The following is a 13493-nucleotide window of genomic DNA, read 5'->3' on the forward strand; positions in this document are numbered from 1 at the left end:
GGAGACACCTGCAGTGAGAACCTGGGCAATCATAGCATACCTGATTACACTTGGAGCCACTCAGTCCCTGTCAGTCAATTAACCTCTTAACTACACACATAAGAAAACAAAGAAAACTGTGATCAACCCCACTTGGTTTAACCAAACAGTTAGTGAGGGAGTTGGTGCTTCCTCATATTTCACACCTCCTCCCCCTCTGGCTTACACAAGTCAGGCAAACGAGACAGATAGTCAGCAATAAGGTTTTTCTTACCGGGACAGTGCTGTATGGTGCTGGAGGGCTAGGCACCAACGCAGAATCTTTGCGTTCTTATGCTGCTTGGAGTGCATACACTTCAAAGGTCTGTGGTCCGTCTGCAACACAAACTCTCTTCCCAAAAGGTAATACTTCAATGAATCAATAGCCCATTTTGTAGCCAGTCCCTCCTTTTCCATAGTAGTACTAGAGTAGTAGAGTACTTTTTCTCCCGGTCAAACAATTTCTTATTTAAAAACAGGAGTTGGATTTCCCCAGTCTCTCTAGCATTTCATCGATCCGGGGCATGGGATATAAATCAAAACAGGAAATACTGTTCAGTTTCCTCATGTCTGAACAGAACTGAGGTTGAGTACAGTTTTTCTTGGGAACAAGCACTATGGGGTTTGACCACTCACTTCTGGATGGTTCAATGACGCCCATGTCCAACACCATCTGCACCTCCTTCTTCAGTGGTTCCATCATTCGTTCTGGAGTTCTCGGAAGGCTTCAGGCGAACAGGTTTAGTGTCTTGTGAAATGTAATTATTCATTAATATGTAATTTAGCTTTGGAAATAATGTAACCTGAACATTCATGCCAATAAAGCTTATTTGAATTTGAATTTGAATTAGTGTCCTTCAGAACAATTTTGTGTTTTATCACATCAGTTCGGCCAGGTGTTTCTAAGAACAATGAAGGGAAAGATTGTTTAAGCTCACCCAGTTGATGGCACTGATCCACACTCAGGTGCTCTGGAGGGGTCCGGGGTTTACACTTCTCTCTGAAGGGCATCATGTCAGCTCCCTCAGCCTCCACCACATCATCTTCGGACTGGACATCCCACTTCGGACTGGACATCCCACTTCTGTCCGCGCGGACAACAGAGAAACCCCCAGGCTCGATCAGAGAGTTTGGAATATCCGTATGGAGCCAGGTCTCTGTGAAACACCATCATGCTCGACTCCTGGTATTCAAAGCATACCTTGACGTTGGTGCGGAGCTCCTCCATTTTGCTCCTCAGCGACCGTGCTTTGCAAAGTATCATGCCGGGCAGCGGTGGTCTGCAACCATTTCTCATAGCATAATGATTTATTCTTATATAATATATTTCTATTGCTCCAAAAAAAGTATTTGTAAAGTGACAAGTTGTGCTTATAAATGAGGGAAGCAAGTAACATTTGTTGATGAAAATTTTACAATTTTATTGGGATCTTTTCAATCTTAGACTAAAATAAATTTGAGGCCACCTAATTTGGAGAATATGTAATAGGGTATAAAGTTCCAAATTGATGTGGGGTTATTTAGAAATTGTTTAATCCAATTGACTTTGAATGTATTGTTAAGGGTGGTGAAGTCAAGGAAGTTAAGTCCTCCTGATTCATATGTATTCATAAGAACAGATTTCTTGACATGGTGAGTTCTATTTTTCCAGAAAAAGTTGTAGAGCATGCTATCGATTGTCTTAGAGGTCTTATTATTGACATAAAGTGAAATAGCTGCATAAGTGAGACTTCTTTTATGGGTATATTACAGATATTGGATATTTCACACGTCTCTAAGGGCGAGCAATTCACATTTAGCGAGGTTCAACCAGAGCCCAGAGGCATTAGAAAATTTCTGTATGGCATTCACTGCAATAGAAAACGGAGAGGCGTCCCTTAAAAAAAGGGTTGTGTCGTCAGTGTGAGGCAGCACCAACTCCCTCACTAACTGTTGGTTAAGCCAAGTGGGGTTGATCACAGTTTTCTTTGTTTTCTTATGTGTGTAGATAAGAAGTTAATTGACTGATGGGGAGTGAGTAGCTCCAAGTGTAATCAGGTATGCTATGATTGCACAGGTTCTCACTGTAGGTGTCTCCAGTCTGAGCTAATAGCAGTACTCACTTAGGCCAGTTTGAACTGGAAGGGCGGGCTGTTGGGTTATATTAGGATGTGTGAAAGCAGAGTTTTGAGAGTGATTAAAAGAGCAGCACCAGGCAATGTAAGGTGTAAGGTGAGCAATGTAAGTGAATGCAGAGGATTTTTCCCCTCCATGTTTTTTTTCTTTGTTTGATGGATTTTTACAGACTGAAAATAAAAGTTTGCCTTATTTTTCAAGCATACTTACCGGCCAGCTTCTCCGGGAACCATCACCTTAACGTGGTGGACAGGTTTGTGTGTCCCTATGACCCTGAGGGCTGTGTTGTCTGGAGCCTCGTGCTCCTGGTAGGGTCTCCCATGGCAAATTGGTCTCAGGTGAGGGGCCGGACTAAGAATGGTTCACAAAACCCCAATGACGACACGAGGCAGAGGAGGAGTTACCCGGCCCGGAGGAAGCCCGGGGCCCATGTCTGGAGCCAGGCCCAGACGGAGGGCCCGTCAGCGAGCGTCTGGTGGCCGGGCTTGCCACGGTGGCACCCCACTCCTCTCCATCCTGTGGGCTCACCACCTGCGGGAAGAACCGCTGGGGTCGGGTGCGCTGTCACACGGGTGGCAGTGAAGGCCAGGGACCTCGACGGACTGGACCCGGGCGGCAGAGGCTGGCTCTGGGGACGTGGAACTTCTCCTCTCTGTGGGGGAAGGAGCCGGAGCTTGTGCGGGAGGTGGAGCGCTATCAGTTGGATCTGGTAGGGCTTACCTCTACGCACAGCCTCGGTTCTGGAACCGTACTCCTGGATAGGGGTTGGACTCTATTCTTCTCTGAAGTTGCCCATGGTGTGAGGCGCCGGGCGGGTGTGGGGATACTCACAAATCCCCGGCTGAGTGCCGCTATGTTTGAGTTTACCCCAGTGGACGAGAGGGTCGCCTCCCTACGCCTTCGGGTTGTGGGGGGGAAAACTCTGACTGTTGTTTGTGCGTATGCACCAAACAGCAGTTCGGAGTATTCGGCCTTCTTGGAGACCCTGAATGGAGTCCTGTATGGGGCTCCAGTAGGGGACTCCATAGTTCTGCTGGGAGACTTCAACGCGCACGTGGGCAACGATGGAGACACCTGGAGTGGCGTGATTGGGAGGAACGGCCTCCCTGATCTAAACCCGAGTGGTCGTTTGTTGTTGGACTTCTGTGCTAGTCATGGACTGTCCATAACGAACAATGACTAAGAGTATGACTTAGAAATAATATTACATGTCCTTTCTCCTTTCAGGTGACTTCTTGATGACCGGGTCTAGCTGAATGTAAAACTTAATTGGACACATCCAGAGAGGCTGGTGGAGCAGTGAGCAGTTTCAAGGTGTCCGCGTGCTGTTGTCGTTCCACCAGGTCCTCCAGCCTCATCCTGTCTCGTCCTCTACTGCAGTAGAGTCTCTCAGTGGACCCTCAACAGCATTATTTTTTTTAAATTTTTTAACTACCCCAATAAAACCCACCCACTCAATAAAACACAAAGTCTCTCATCTTAGAGAAACTACATATGCCGACCCTATCCCGTAACCTTTTAAAACAAATCAATAAACATAAGGATGCTCATAAGTGTACGTGGTACCAGAGCACCCTAGGCCGAAGGTCGATGATCGATTTTGTAATCGTATCGTCTGATCTGAGGCCGCATGTTTTGGACACTCGGGTCAAGAGAGGGGCGGAGCTGTCAACTGATCCCCATCTGGTGGTGAGTTGGGTCAGAGGGTGGGGGAAGACTCTGGACAGACCTGGTAAGCCCAAACGGGTAGTGCGGGTGAACTGGGAACGTCTGGAGGAGGCCCCTGTCCGAGAGATCTTCAACTCACACCTCCGGCAGAGCTTTTCTGGCATCCCTGTGGAGTTTGGGGGCATTGAACCCGAGTGGGCGATGTTCAAAGCTTCCAATGCTGAAGCTGCGGCGGTGAGCTGTGGTTTTAAGGTCTTAGGTGCCTCAAGGGGCGGCAACCCTCGAACACCGTGTTGGACACCGGTGGTCAGGGAAGCCGTCCGACTGAAGAAGGAGGCCTTTCGGGATATGTTATCTCGGAGGACTCCGGAGGCAGTTGCAAGGTACCGACAGGCCCGAAGAGCAGCAGCCACTGCCGTGACGGAGACAAAGCAGCGGGTGTGGGAGGAGTTCGGAGCAACCATGGAGAAGGACTTTCGGTCGGCACCAAAGTGCTTCTGGAAAACCATCCGGCACCTCAGGAGGGGGAAACGGGGAACCATCCAAGCTGTGTACAGTAAGGATGGGACACTGTTGACCTCAACTGAGGAGGTACTCGGGCGGTGGAAGGAGCACTTTGAGGAACTTCTGAATCTGACCAATACGTCCTCTATTGTAGAGGCAGAGCTGGAAGCTGATGGGGGACCATCATCAATTACCCTGGTGGAAGTCACTGAGGTAGTCAAACAACTCCACAGTGGCAAAGCCCCGGGGATTGATGAGATCCGTCCAGAAATGCTGAATGCTCTGGGTGTGGAGGGGCTGTCTTGGATGACACGTCTCTTCAACACTGTGTGGAAGTCGGTGACAGTGCCTAAGGAGTGGCAGACCGGGGTGGTGGTTCCCCTTTTCAAAAAGGGGGACCAGAGAGTGTGTGTCAATTACAGGGGTATCACACTACTCAGCCTCCCTGGTACAGTCTACTCCAAGGTGCTGGAAAGGAGGGTTTGGCCGATAGTCGAACCTCAGATCGAAGAGGAACAATGCGGAGTCCTGGCCATGGAACAACGGACCAGCTCTTCACTCTCGCAAGGATCCTGGAGGGGGTCTGGGAGTATGCCCATCCAGTCTACATGTGCTTTGTGGACTTGGAGAAGGCGTATGACCGGGTCCCCCGGATACTGTGGGGGGTGCTGCGGGAGTATGGGGTGAGGGGGGCCCTGAGAAGTGTCTCAGGGCCATCCAATCCCTGTACGCCCAAAGCGAGAGCTGTGTTCAGATCCTCGGCAATAAGTCGGACTTGTTTCCGGTGGGGCTGGCCTCTGCCAGGGCTGCGCTTTGTCACCAATCCTGTTCGTGATATTCATGGAGAGGATATCGAGGCGTAGTCGGGGGGAGGAGGGTTTGCAGTTCGGTGTGCTGAGGATCTCATCGCTGCTTTTTGCAGATGATGTGGTCCTGTTGGCATCATCGGTCTGCGACCTCCAGCACTCACTGGATTGGTTCGCAGCCGAGTGTGACGCGGTCGGGATGAGGATCAGCACCTCTAAATCTGAGGCCATGGTTCTCAGCAGGAAACCGATGGATTGCCTACTCCGGGTAGGGAATGAGTCCTTACCCCAAGTGAAGGAGTTCAAGTACCTCGGGGTCTTGTTCGCGAGTGAGGGGACGATGGAACGTGAGATTGGTTGGAGAATCGGAGCAGCAGGGGCGGTATTGCATTCGCTTTACCGCACCGTTGTGACGAAAAGAGAGCTGAGCCGGAAGGCAAAGCTCTCGATCTACCGGTCAATCTTTGTTCCTACTCTCACCTATGGTCATGAGGGTTGGGTCATGACCGAAAGAACGAGGTCGCGGGTGCAAGCGTCCGAAATGGGTTTCCTCAGGAGGGTGGCTGGCGTCTCCCTTAGAGATTTCATGAAAAAAATTCATAGTATGTTATGTCGAAAAATGTCATGAAAAAAAGTCATATTATGGTATGTCGAAAGAATCATAAAAAAGTCATAGTATAGCATGTCGAAAAATGTCATGAAAAAAATTAATACGAAAAATGTAATCAAAAATATATATATATATGTATAGTATTTCTAAAAGAATTCATGAAAAAAGTCATAGTATTGCATGTCTAAAAAATTCTGAGAAAAAGTTATAGTAAAGTGTATCGAAAACATTTCATGAAAAAAGTCATTTTATAGCATATCAAAAAATGTCAGAAAAAAAAGTCATTTTATAGCATATCAAAAAATGTCAGAAAAAAAAGTCATTTTATAGCATATCAAAAAATGTCATGAAAAAAAGTCATAGTATTGTATGTTGAAAAATATCATGAAAAAAAGACGTAGTATAGCATGTCAAAACATTTCATGACAAAAAGTCATACGAAAAATGTAATCAAAAATAGTCATTGTGTAGTATGTCGAAAGAATATCATAAAACAAAGTCATAGTATTGCATGTCGAAAAATTTCATGAAAAAAAGTCATAGTATAGTATATAAAAAAATGTAATGAAAAAAAGTAATATTATAGTATGTCAAAAAGAACAATGAAGACAGTCATTGTATAGCATGTCGAAAAATTTCATGAAAAAAAGTCATATTATAGTATGTCAAAAAGAATCATGAAGAAAGTCATATTATAGTATGTCGAAAGAATCATAAAAGAAGTCATAGTATAGCATGTCGAAAAATGGCATAAAAAAAATTCATATGAAAAATGTAATCAAAAATAATAATTTTTATAGGATTTCGAAAAAGAAATCATGAAAAAAAGTCATATTATATTATGTCGAAAATGTCGAAAAATATCATGAAAAAAGGCATAGTATAGTATGTCGAAAAATATCATGAAAAAAAGTCATACGAAAAATTTAATAAAAAATAGTCATTGTATAGAATGACGAAAGAATTTCATGAAAAAAAGTCATAGTATAGCATGTCAAAACATTTCATGACAAAAAGTCATACGAAAAATGTAATCAAAAATAGTCATTGTGTAGTATGTCGAAAGAATATCATAAAACAAAGTCTACTAACATGTCTAATAATTTCCTGAAAAAAAGTCATATTGTATGTTAAAAAATTTCCTGAAAAATAGTCATATTATAGTATGTCGAAAAGAATCATGAAAAAAAGTCATAGTATAGCATGTCGAATGATATCATGAAAAAAGTCATATGTCATATGAAAAATTTTATAAAAAAAAGGCAATCTATAGTATGTCAAAAAAGTCATATTATAGTATGTCGAAAAGAATCATGAAAAAAAGTCATAGTTTAGCATGTCGAATAATATCATGAAAAAAGTCATATATCATATGAAAAATTTAATAAAAAAAAGGCAATCTATAGTATGTCAAAAAAATTCTTGAAAAAAGTCATAGTATTGAATGTCGAAAGATTTCATGAAAAAAAGTCATAGTATAGTATATCAAAAAATTTCATGAAAAAAAGTCATATTATAGTATGTCAAAAAGAATCATGAAGAAAGTCATAGTATAGCATGTCGAAAAATGTCATGAAAAAAAGTCATAGTATGTTATGTCGAAAAATGTCATGAAAAAAATTCATACGAAAAATTTCATCAAAAATAATCATTTTTATAGTATTTCGAAAAAAAATCATGAAAAAAGTCATAGTATTGCATGTCTAATAATTTCCTGAGAAAAAGTCATATTCTAGTCATATAAAAAAAGGTTTAGAGAACACTTGTCATTGTCAGAAAGAAACAAAACGCGAGGCAATCTTTGTAGCTTCATATCATTATATAGATGCAACTGGATGTGCTAGCACTGCCCACTGCTGGTCAAAACTGTCATGTTCCTCAGTGTGAACGCACATGGTAGAATTCAACATAACAGGTGTATCGAAAAATTTCATGAAAAAAGTCATTTTATAGCATATCAAAAAATGTCATGAAAAAAAGTCATAGTATTGTATGTCAAAACTGTCATGTTCCTCAGTGTGAACGCACATGGTAGAATTCAACATATGGTCTAACAGATGTATCGAAAAATTTCATGAAAAAAGTAATTTTATAGCATATCAAAAAATATCATGAAAAAAAGTCATAGTATTGTATGTCGAAAAATTTCATGAAAAAAAGTCCTACGAAAAATGTAATCAAAAATAGGCATTTTATGGTATGTCGAAAGAAATTCATGAAAAAAGTCATAGTATTGCATGTCGAAAAATTTCTGAGAAAAGTCATAGTAAAGTGTATCGAAAATATTTCATGAAAAAAGTCATTTTATAGCATATCAAAAAATTTCATGAAAAAAAGTCATAGTATGTTATGTCGCAAAAAAATCATGAAAAAAAATCATATAGTACGTCGAAAAGAATCATGAAAAAAAGTCATAGTATGGCATGTCGAAAAATTTCCTGAAAAAAAGTCCTACGAAAAATGTAATAAAAAATAAGCACAGTATGTCGAAAGAAATTCATGAAAAAAGTCATAGTATTGCATGTCGAAAAATTTCCTGAAAAAAAGTCATAGTATGTTATGTCGAAATAATTCATGAAAAAAAATCATATTATAGTACGTCGAAAAGAATCATGAAAAAAAAGTCCTACGAAAAATTTAATAAAAAATAGTCATTGCATAGTATGTTTTTTGAGGTCTCAAGATTGGCAAGTATGCAAAACAATTACATTTGTATTTCGTCGAACAGAGCCTTCAACAAAACGTGGTACACACAGCACAAATGGCCGGTGATGGGGCCGGTCTGGGCCAAAATGCCATGGCCGATTTTTTGTCTCAGTACAGCCCTGCATGTGATTATCATAAAGTGGGCATGTCTGTACAGGGGAGACTCGTGGGTATCCATAGAACCCATTTTCATTCACATATCTTGAGGTCAGAGGTCAAGGGACCCCTTTGAAAATAGCCATGCCAGTTTTTCCTTGCCAAAATTTTGCCTAAGTTTGGAGCATTATTCAGCCTCCTTCACAACAAGCTAGTATGACATGGTTGTACCTGATTCCTTAAGTTTTTCTAGTTTTATATGATGCCAGTATCTTCAATCTAGCTTTAAAACAGAGCCCACTATGACCTCCAAAAGATTGATAAAGAAATTAGTGGCATTAAAACAAATTTGCGTTAACGCATTATCGCGTTAACTTTGACAGCTCTAAAAAAAAATATTTCAATTACATCTACCAGTCTTCCTGAAAAAAGTCAGAATATATGAACATGCTAATATTTTTCATTTCATAAATTTAACTAAAAAGACGTCTCCTACTTCACTTCTCAGTGTCATGTGCACTGGAGGTTTCAAACTTCCACATCACACTTGCATAAATTGCATATTGAATCATGATTGGCCTCCAAACTTGTGACGTCACAAAATCCTGCTCATACATACACGTTAAACTTGGATTTAAGGTGAGCACAGGAACGTTTCCCTCTTCAGCAGATGAATGTGAAAACAGCCTTTATATGTACCTAACCAAAAAGCAAAACACATTTTCATTGGAGGGGACTTAAAAAACAAACAAACAAATTAATAAATACCTTTGGTGATGGTCTTTATATGGACTATAAACTCATATGTTAAAAATATTAACTTCCATCTTTTAATAAGCTTTCATCTCTACTGTAGTTATTGAAGCCATTGGTTTTCTGTTATGAGTGACACATTAATTCATTGCCGGTTTGATATAATGTAAATTTAGACACCTTAGTCAGACATCTTGGTAATACAGTATTAGGGATCATTTATATACATATGTATATAAATATATATACTTAAAAATATACAGTACAAAGGTCTTTTTTTATAGAACAGTGAAATAGATTTGCCAAAGACTGTAGGTTTTACAACATTTCCATGTTTTCATGAGCTTTTATCCCTACTTTGCCAATTGTGAAGACAACTTGAATAAAAAGTTATAAAGTTATTGAAGTTCTTAATTAGAGATGTGTTAAAATATACATTTAGACACCTGTCTAGAGTAAAATGAGGTATACAGTATTGATTTTTCCCCCCTGCTCAATTAAGAGTATGGTGGATTAAAATGACTCCAACAACCACAATTTACACACACAAAAAAGAAATACTTAAGTACATGTTACAAAGCTACTGTACATGTAAGACCAGTTCAGCGTCATTAGTGGGACTTCTCTTCTCTGAAAACAGGAAGGATTTGATCAAAAAAGTAATGAACAAGAGGTTGTACAGCAGTTAGTTAGATTTCATTCTGACAACATGTGTACTGGAAAATGTTCCCGTTGCATCGCCATTAGTCTGTACCCCTTAGTGCTCAGTGATTCTCTTAATCTAACACTTCAAATCAATTGCATTATTCATTGGTGTCATCATGTACCACATATTTTAATGTATGATACTCTCATGAGGCACCTTTCACTCCGACTGAAGCAAAATCTTGAATTTTTAATGACAAGTTTAAAAAGGAATTCCTCAAAACCTGACTGACTGCAGACTGTGACAAAGTTTCCCAAGTGCTGAATTGTTTCAACTAAACCCATTAGCAATTTTTTGAACATGTTTTACGATGACGCTGCATCTAATTCCCTGTCAACTAATGTGCACCACCACAGGTGTTGGTCCCAGCGATTTACATCCAACTGACTGGAGAACAGGGGTGCTGTGGAAATCGCTGTGGGGTGAGTCAGTAAAGCTAAAGTAAAAATTAAGCAAGCTAGTCAGAGCACCTCAAGTTAAGATTATTTTGTCAAACTATTATTTCTAAGGTCAAGAAGAACTGTCACACTCAACTAGATTCAAGTGTTTAATGGAGGCCAATAAGTTGAGAGCAACTCAGTAATAAGAAAAAAAAAGAAGAAAAAAAGAAATATGCTGCATAATGCTGCATCACCGTTGCACAATATTTGCTCTTGAGATGGATATGATAATGCACAACTGCACAACCACAGCACAGCCCATTTCTCCTTTTCTTAATGTAAAAAAAAACATGTATTTGTAAGTTCATGTTCTGTGAAAAAGTCTTATTGGAATGGGTTTAGGCAGATGAAACACCACTGATATAAATTACACCTGAACATATTAAACCATTAAAGTCTCTGACCTTTGAATTCTGCAGATGTTCTTTTCAATTGCATTCGCTGCAGAGGGGGTGGTCGGTGCGCTGTACAGTTTCATTGTGGCAGTGCTCGGTTTGGATAATGGGCCCCTCTGCTATGCTGGTGGGAGTTGGACGACACCTTTCAAAAACAGGTGACAAACAGAAGTAACTTTCTGAAGCCATTTGTAACAACTATGAAGTTGTGGTTATTTATAAGCCTCTTCTTTTAGTAATCCCCCCTACCTGACCGACTATAAATTGTGGGGAGAGTGCAGCGAGCCGAAGAACGTGGTGCAGTTCAACACTGGATTGTTCATCACCCTGGTGGTGACCAGCTGTCTGCAGGTGTTGCTCTGTGCCATCCAGATGATCAACGGCCTCATTGGCTGCCTGTGTGGAGGCTGCAACAAGAAAGAGGTAAAGGAGTCACACTTCAGTGCTAGGATATCTAATAGATCAGATATTTTTCACAGTAATTATAACTTCAGTTCCCCTTCATTTCATTTATTTATTTATTTATTTAGTTCTTTGTTCTTAACTTACAGCAAGCATGAGCTCCTGATCAGGAGGAGGCACTCATACCACATCTGAAGAGGTGCCTGGCGCTCCCTGCTGGAAGACTGGGAGTAGTGTTCTTGGCTGCATCTGCAAAAAACATTCACTTTGAAATTGTTGTTGTCTCTAATAACAGATTTCCATTTTTTTATGTGCATTTAATAATACTTCACACTGTTGCAATGTATTAAGGTGTGTTGTGAAAAGTGCACAGAGATTAGAAATAATTCATGCTATAATACATAAGACATGTTCAAGTTTAAATAAATTGGCTTAAAAAATAAACTGCTGATACACTGCTAGTTTTGTGTCATGTTTCATCATCTTCGATGCTGATTGTATAACTATAAATGTCACTCTATACTGTACCAGCATTTGTATCTATACAAATGTTTCAGTGTTATCTCAAATTGTTAGACATATAAACTGAACTGAATAGCTGGCTGTTAGTCCCCTGGTAGGAAGGCCAACATGTTAGAGGTCACAGTTTTACATATTCAGATAATATAGATCCTATAGGCCAGTGGTTCCCAAAATGGGGTCCAAAGATTACAGGGGGTGTGCCAGGATTTATCTGCTCTGAGGTTGTCAAAATTAGATTTGCACATGTATAACTAAAAACATAATAATACACTTGCTGGATAATTTATACAAAAGTCTGTATATAAAACAGTTTAATTTTTTTTTTGCTACTTAGTGGGCCACATTCTGCGTATCTGCATATTGTTTCCGACTTGTGTGGTCCAAACATTTCCAATAACTCTAGAGCATTGTAATATACAAATTTGTTGAAAGAAGATGTAATCATTTCCAAAATTCACAACATGTCTTTATCTAACGAAATATTCTGCTTCAGTCCATATTTGTTGGCGTCAAAAACCTACTTGCTCTCCCACAAAGGGAGGTCTGCACCTGTATTAACAGCACCAAAAATAACATTTATTTAACAAAAAATCTATTTTGGCTCCAACACTAACGAAAGAAATTACAAAAGAAGATCACATTATGTATATGCATAGGCTTTGTGAATCTGTCAGGACGGCGTCATTTTTTGATGTTGATGAAACAAGTTATACTCATTAAAGAAAATCTTTTTTCTAGATTTAATAAAAAAAAGAATGAATCACCTTATTCAAATTGAAGATTTTGTTCGGGAATTTGTGATTATTCTTAAGGGTGATGACGTCAGAAAATAGGGGGGTGGGGGAACTTCAAGGAAAATAGGTGCTTTTGTGTTTCCTCTTCTAAATATCCTGTATAATCCTTATCAAAGCACGTTTTAAATCAGAGGTTCTCAATCTTTTTTCCGCCAAGGACCCCTTTCATGGTAGAGAATATACCGGGGACCCATATGTCCCTGGAATAACTAAGGGATAATGTACAGCGAGCCGGTCATTGTTGTGAAATATGAACCCGCTTGGTGTACATTATCCCACTTATTGCACAGCCACTTAAATCAATAATTTTACGCAAAATGGTCCTCTAGACTCCAAGATCAGAAATGCGTCCAGAGCAACAGTAGAATGCCATAATTGACCAATCAGAATCGAGTATTCAACAAGGCCGTGTGTTGCATTAAATAACGGATGAAAACAATAAGATACTCTTCATTTGAGGAGAGAAACTCAATATTTATAACCATTACCACTGATGAGGAACACTGCCTCGCCTGACGGTTGCTAGGAGACAACATTTGTTTTGGGAAGCGTGGCCGCCTCTTCTCTTTTTTTCCAACTTTCACATTTTCTTTCATTAACTGATACAATGTAGACAACTGCAGTCAATAGCTAGAGGAACTGGAAAATGTAGCCCGTCAAGTCTGTGTTTAACTATCCACAATGTGGTCATTTATCAACGTTTTGCAGTCGATGTCAATGACACATTGTTATTGCTCTGCCAAGCGTGCTGCCACAGGTCTAAAGTCCAACCGTGATCCTGGAGTCACAATGTCAATACATCACCAGAATACTGTACACAAAAGGCGGAACAGGTCTCTCACAGCAAATCTCTGCTTTCTCACAATCCTCACCAAGCAGTATTTAATATTAATATATTAAAGCAACATACAAGAAATTGAGATTTGACTACAATAAGTTATGTAAAAGAGATGTGACT

At 40.1% G+C, this 13493-nt stretch overlaps 1 protein-coding gene across 1 annotated transcript; it reads left to right on the forward strand.

The window, feature by feature from the left end:
- The first annotated feature begins 312 nt into the window (after positions 1–312).
- On the forward strand, positions 313–11680 carry LOC119476014 (transmembrane 4 L6 family member 5-like). Its single transcript, XM_037749183.1, has 5 exons — positions 313–381; positions 10339–10404; positions 10842–10975; positions 11054–11240; positions 11369–11680. The coding sequence occupies exons 1-5, from the start codon at positions 313–315 to the stop codon at positions 11375–11377; spliced, it is 465 nt and encodes a 154-aa protein (XP_037605111.1). The 3' UTR covers positions 11378–11680.
- The last annotated feature ends 1813 nt before the right edge of the window (positions 11681–13493 follow it).

This window comes from Sebastes umbrosus, chromosome 17, assembly GCF_015220745.1.
Source record: "Sebastes umbrosus isolate fSebUmb1 chromosome 17, fSebUmb1.pri, whole genome shotgun sequence".
NCBI lineage: Eukaryota > Metazoa > Chordata > Actinopteri > Perciformes > Sebastidae > Sebastes > Sebastes umbrosus.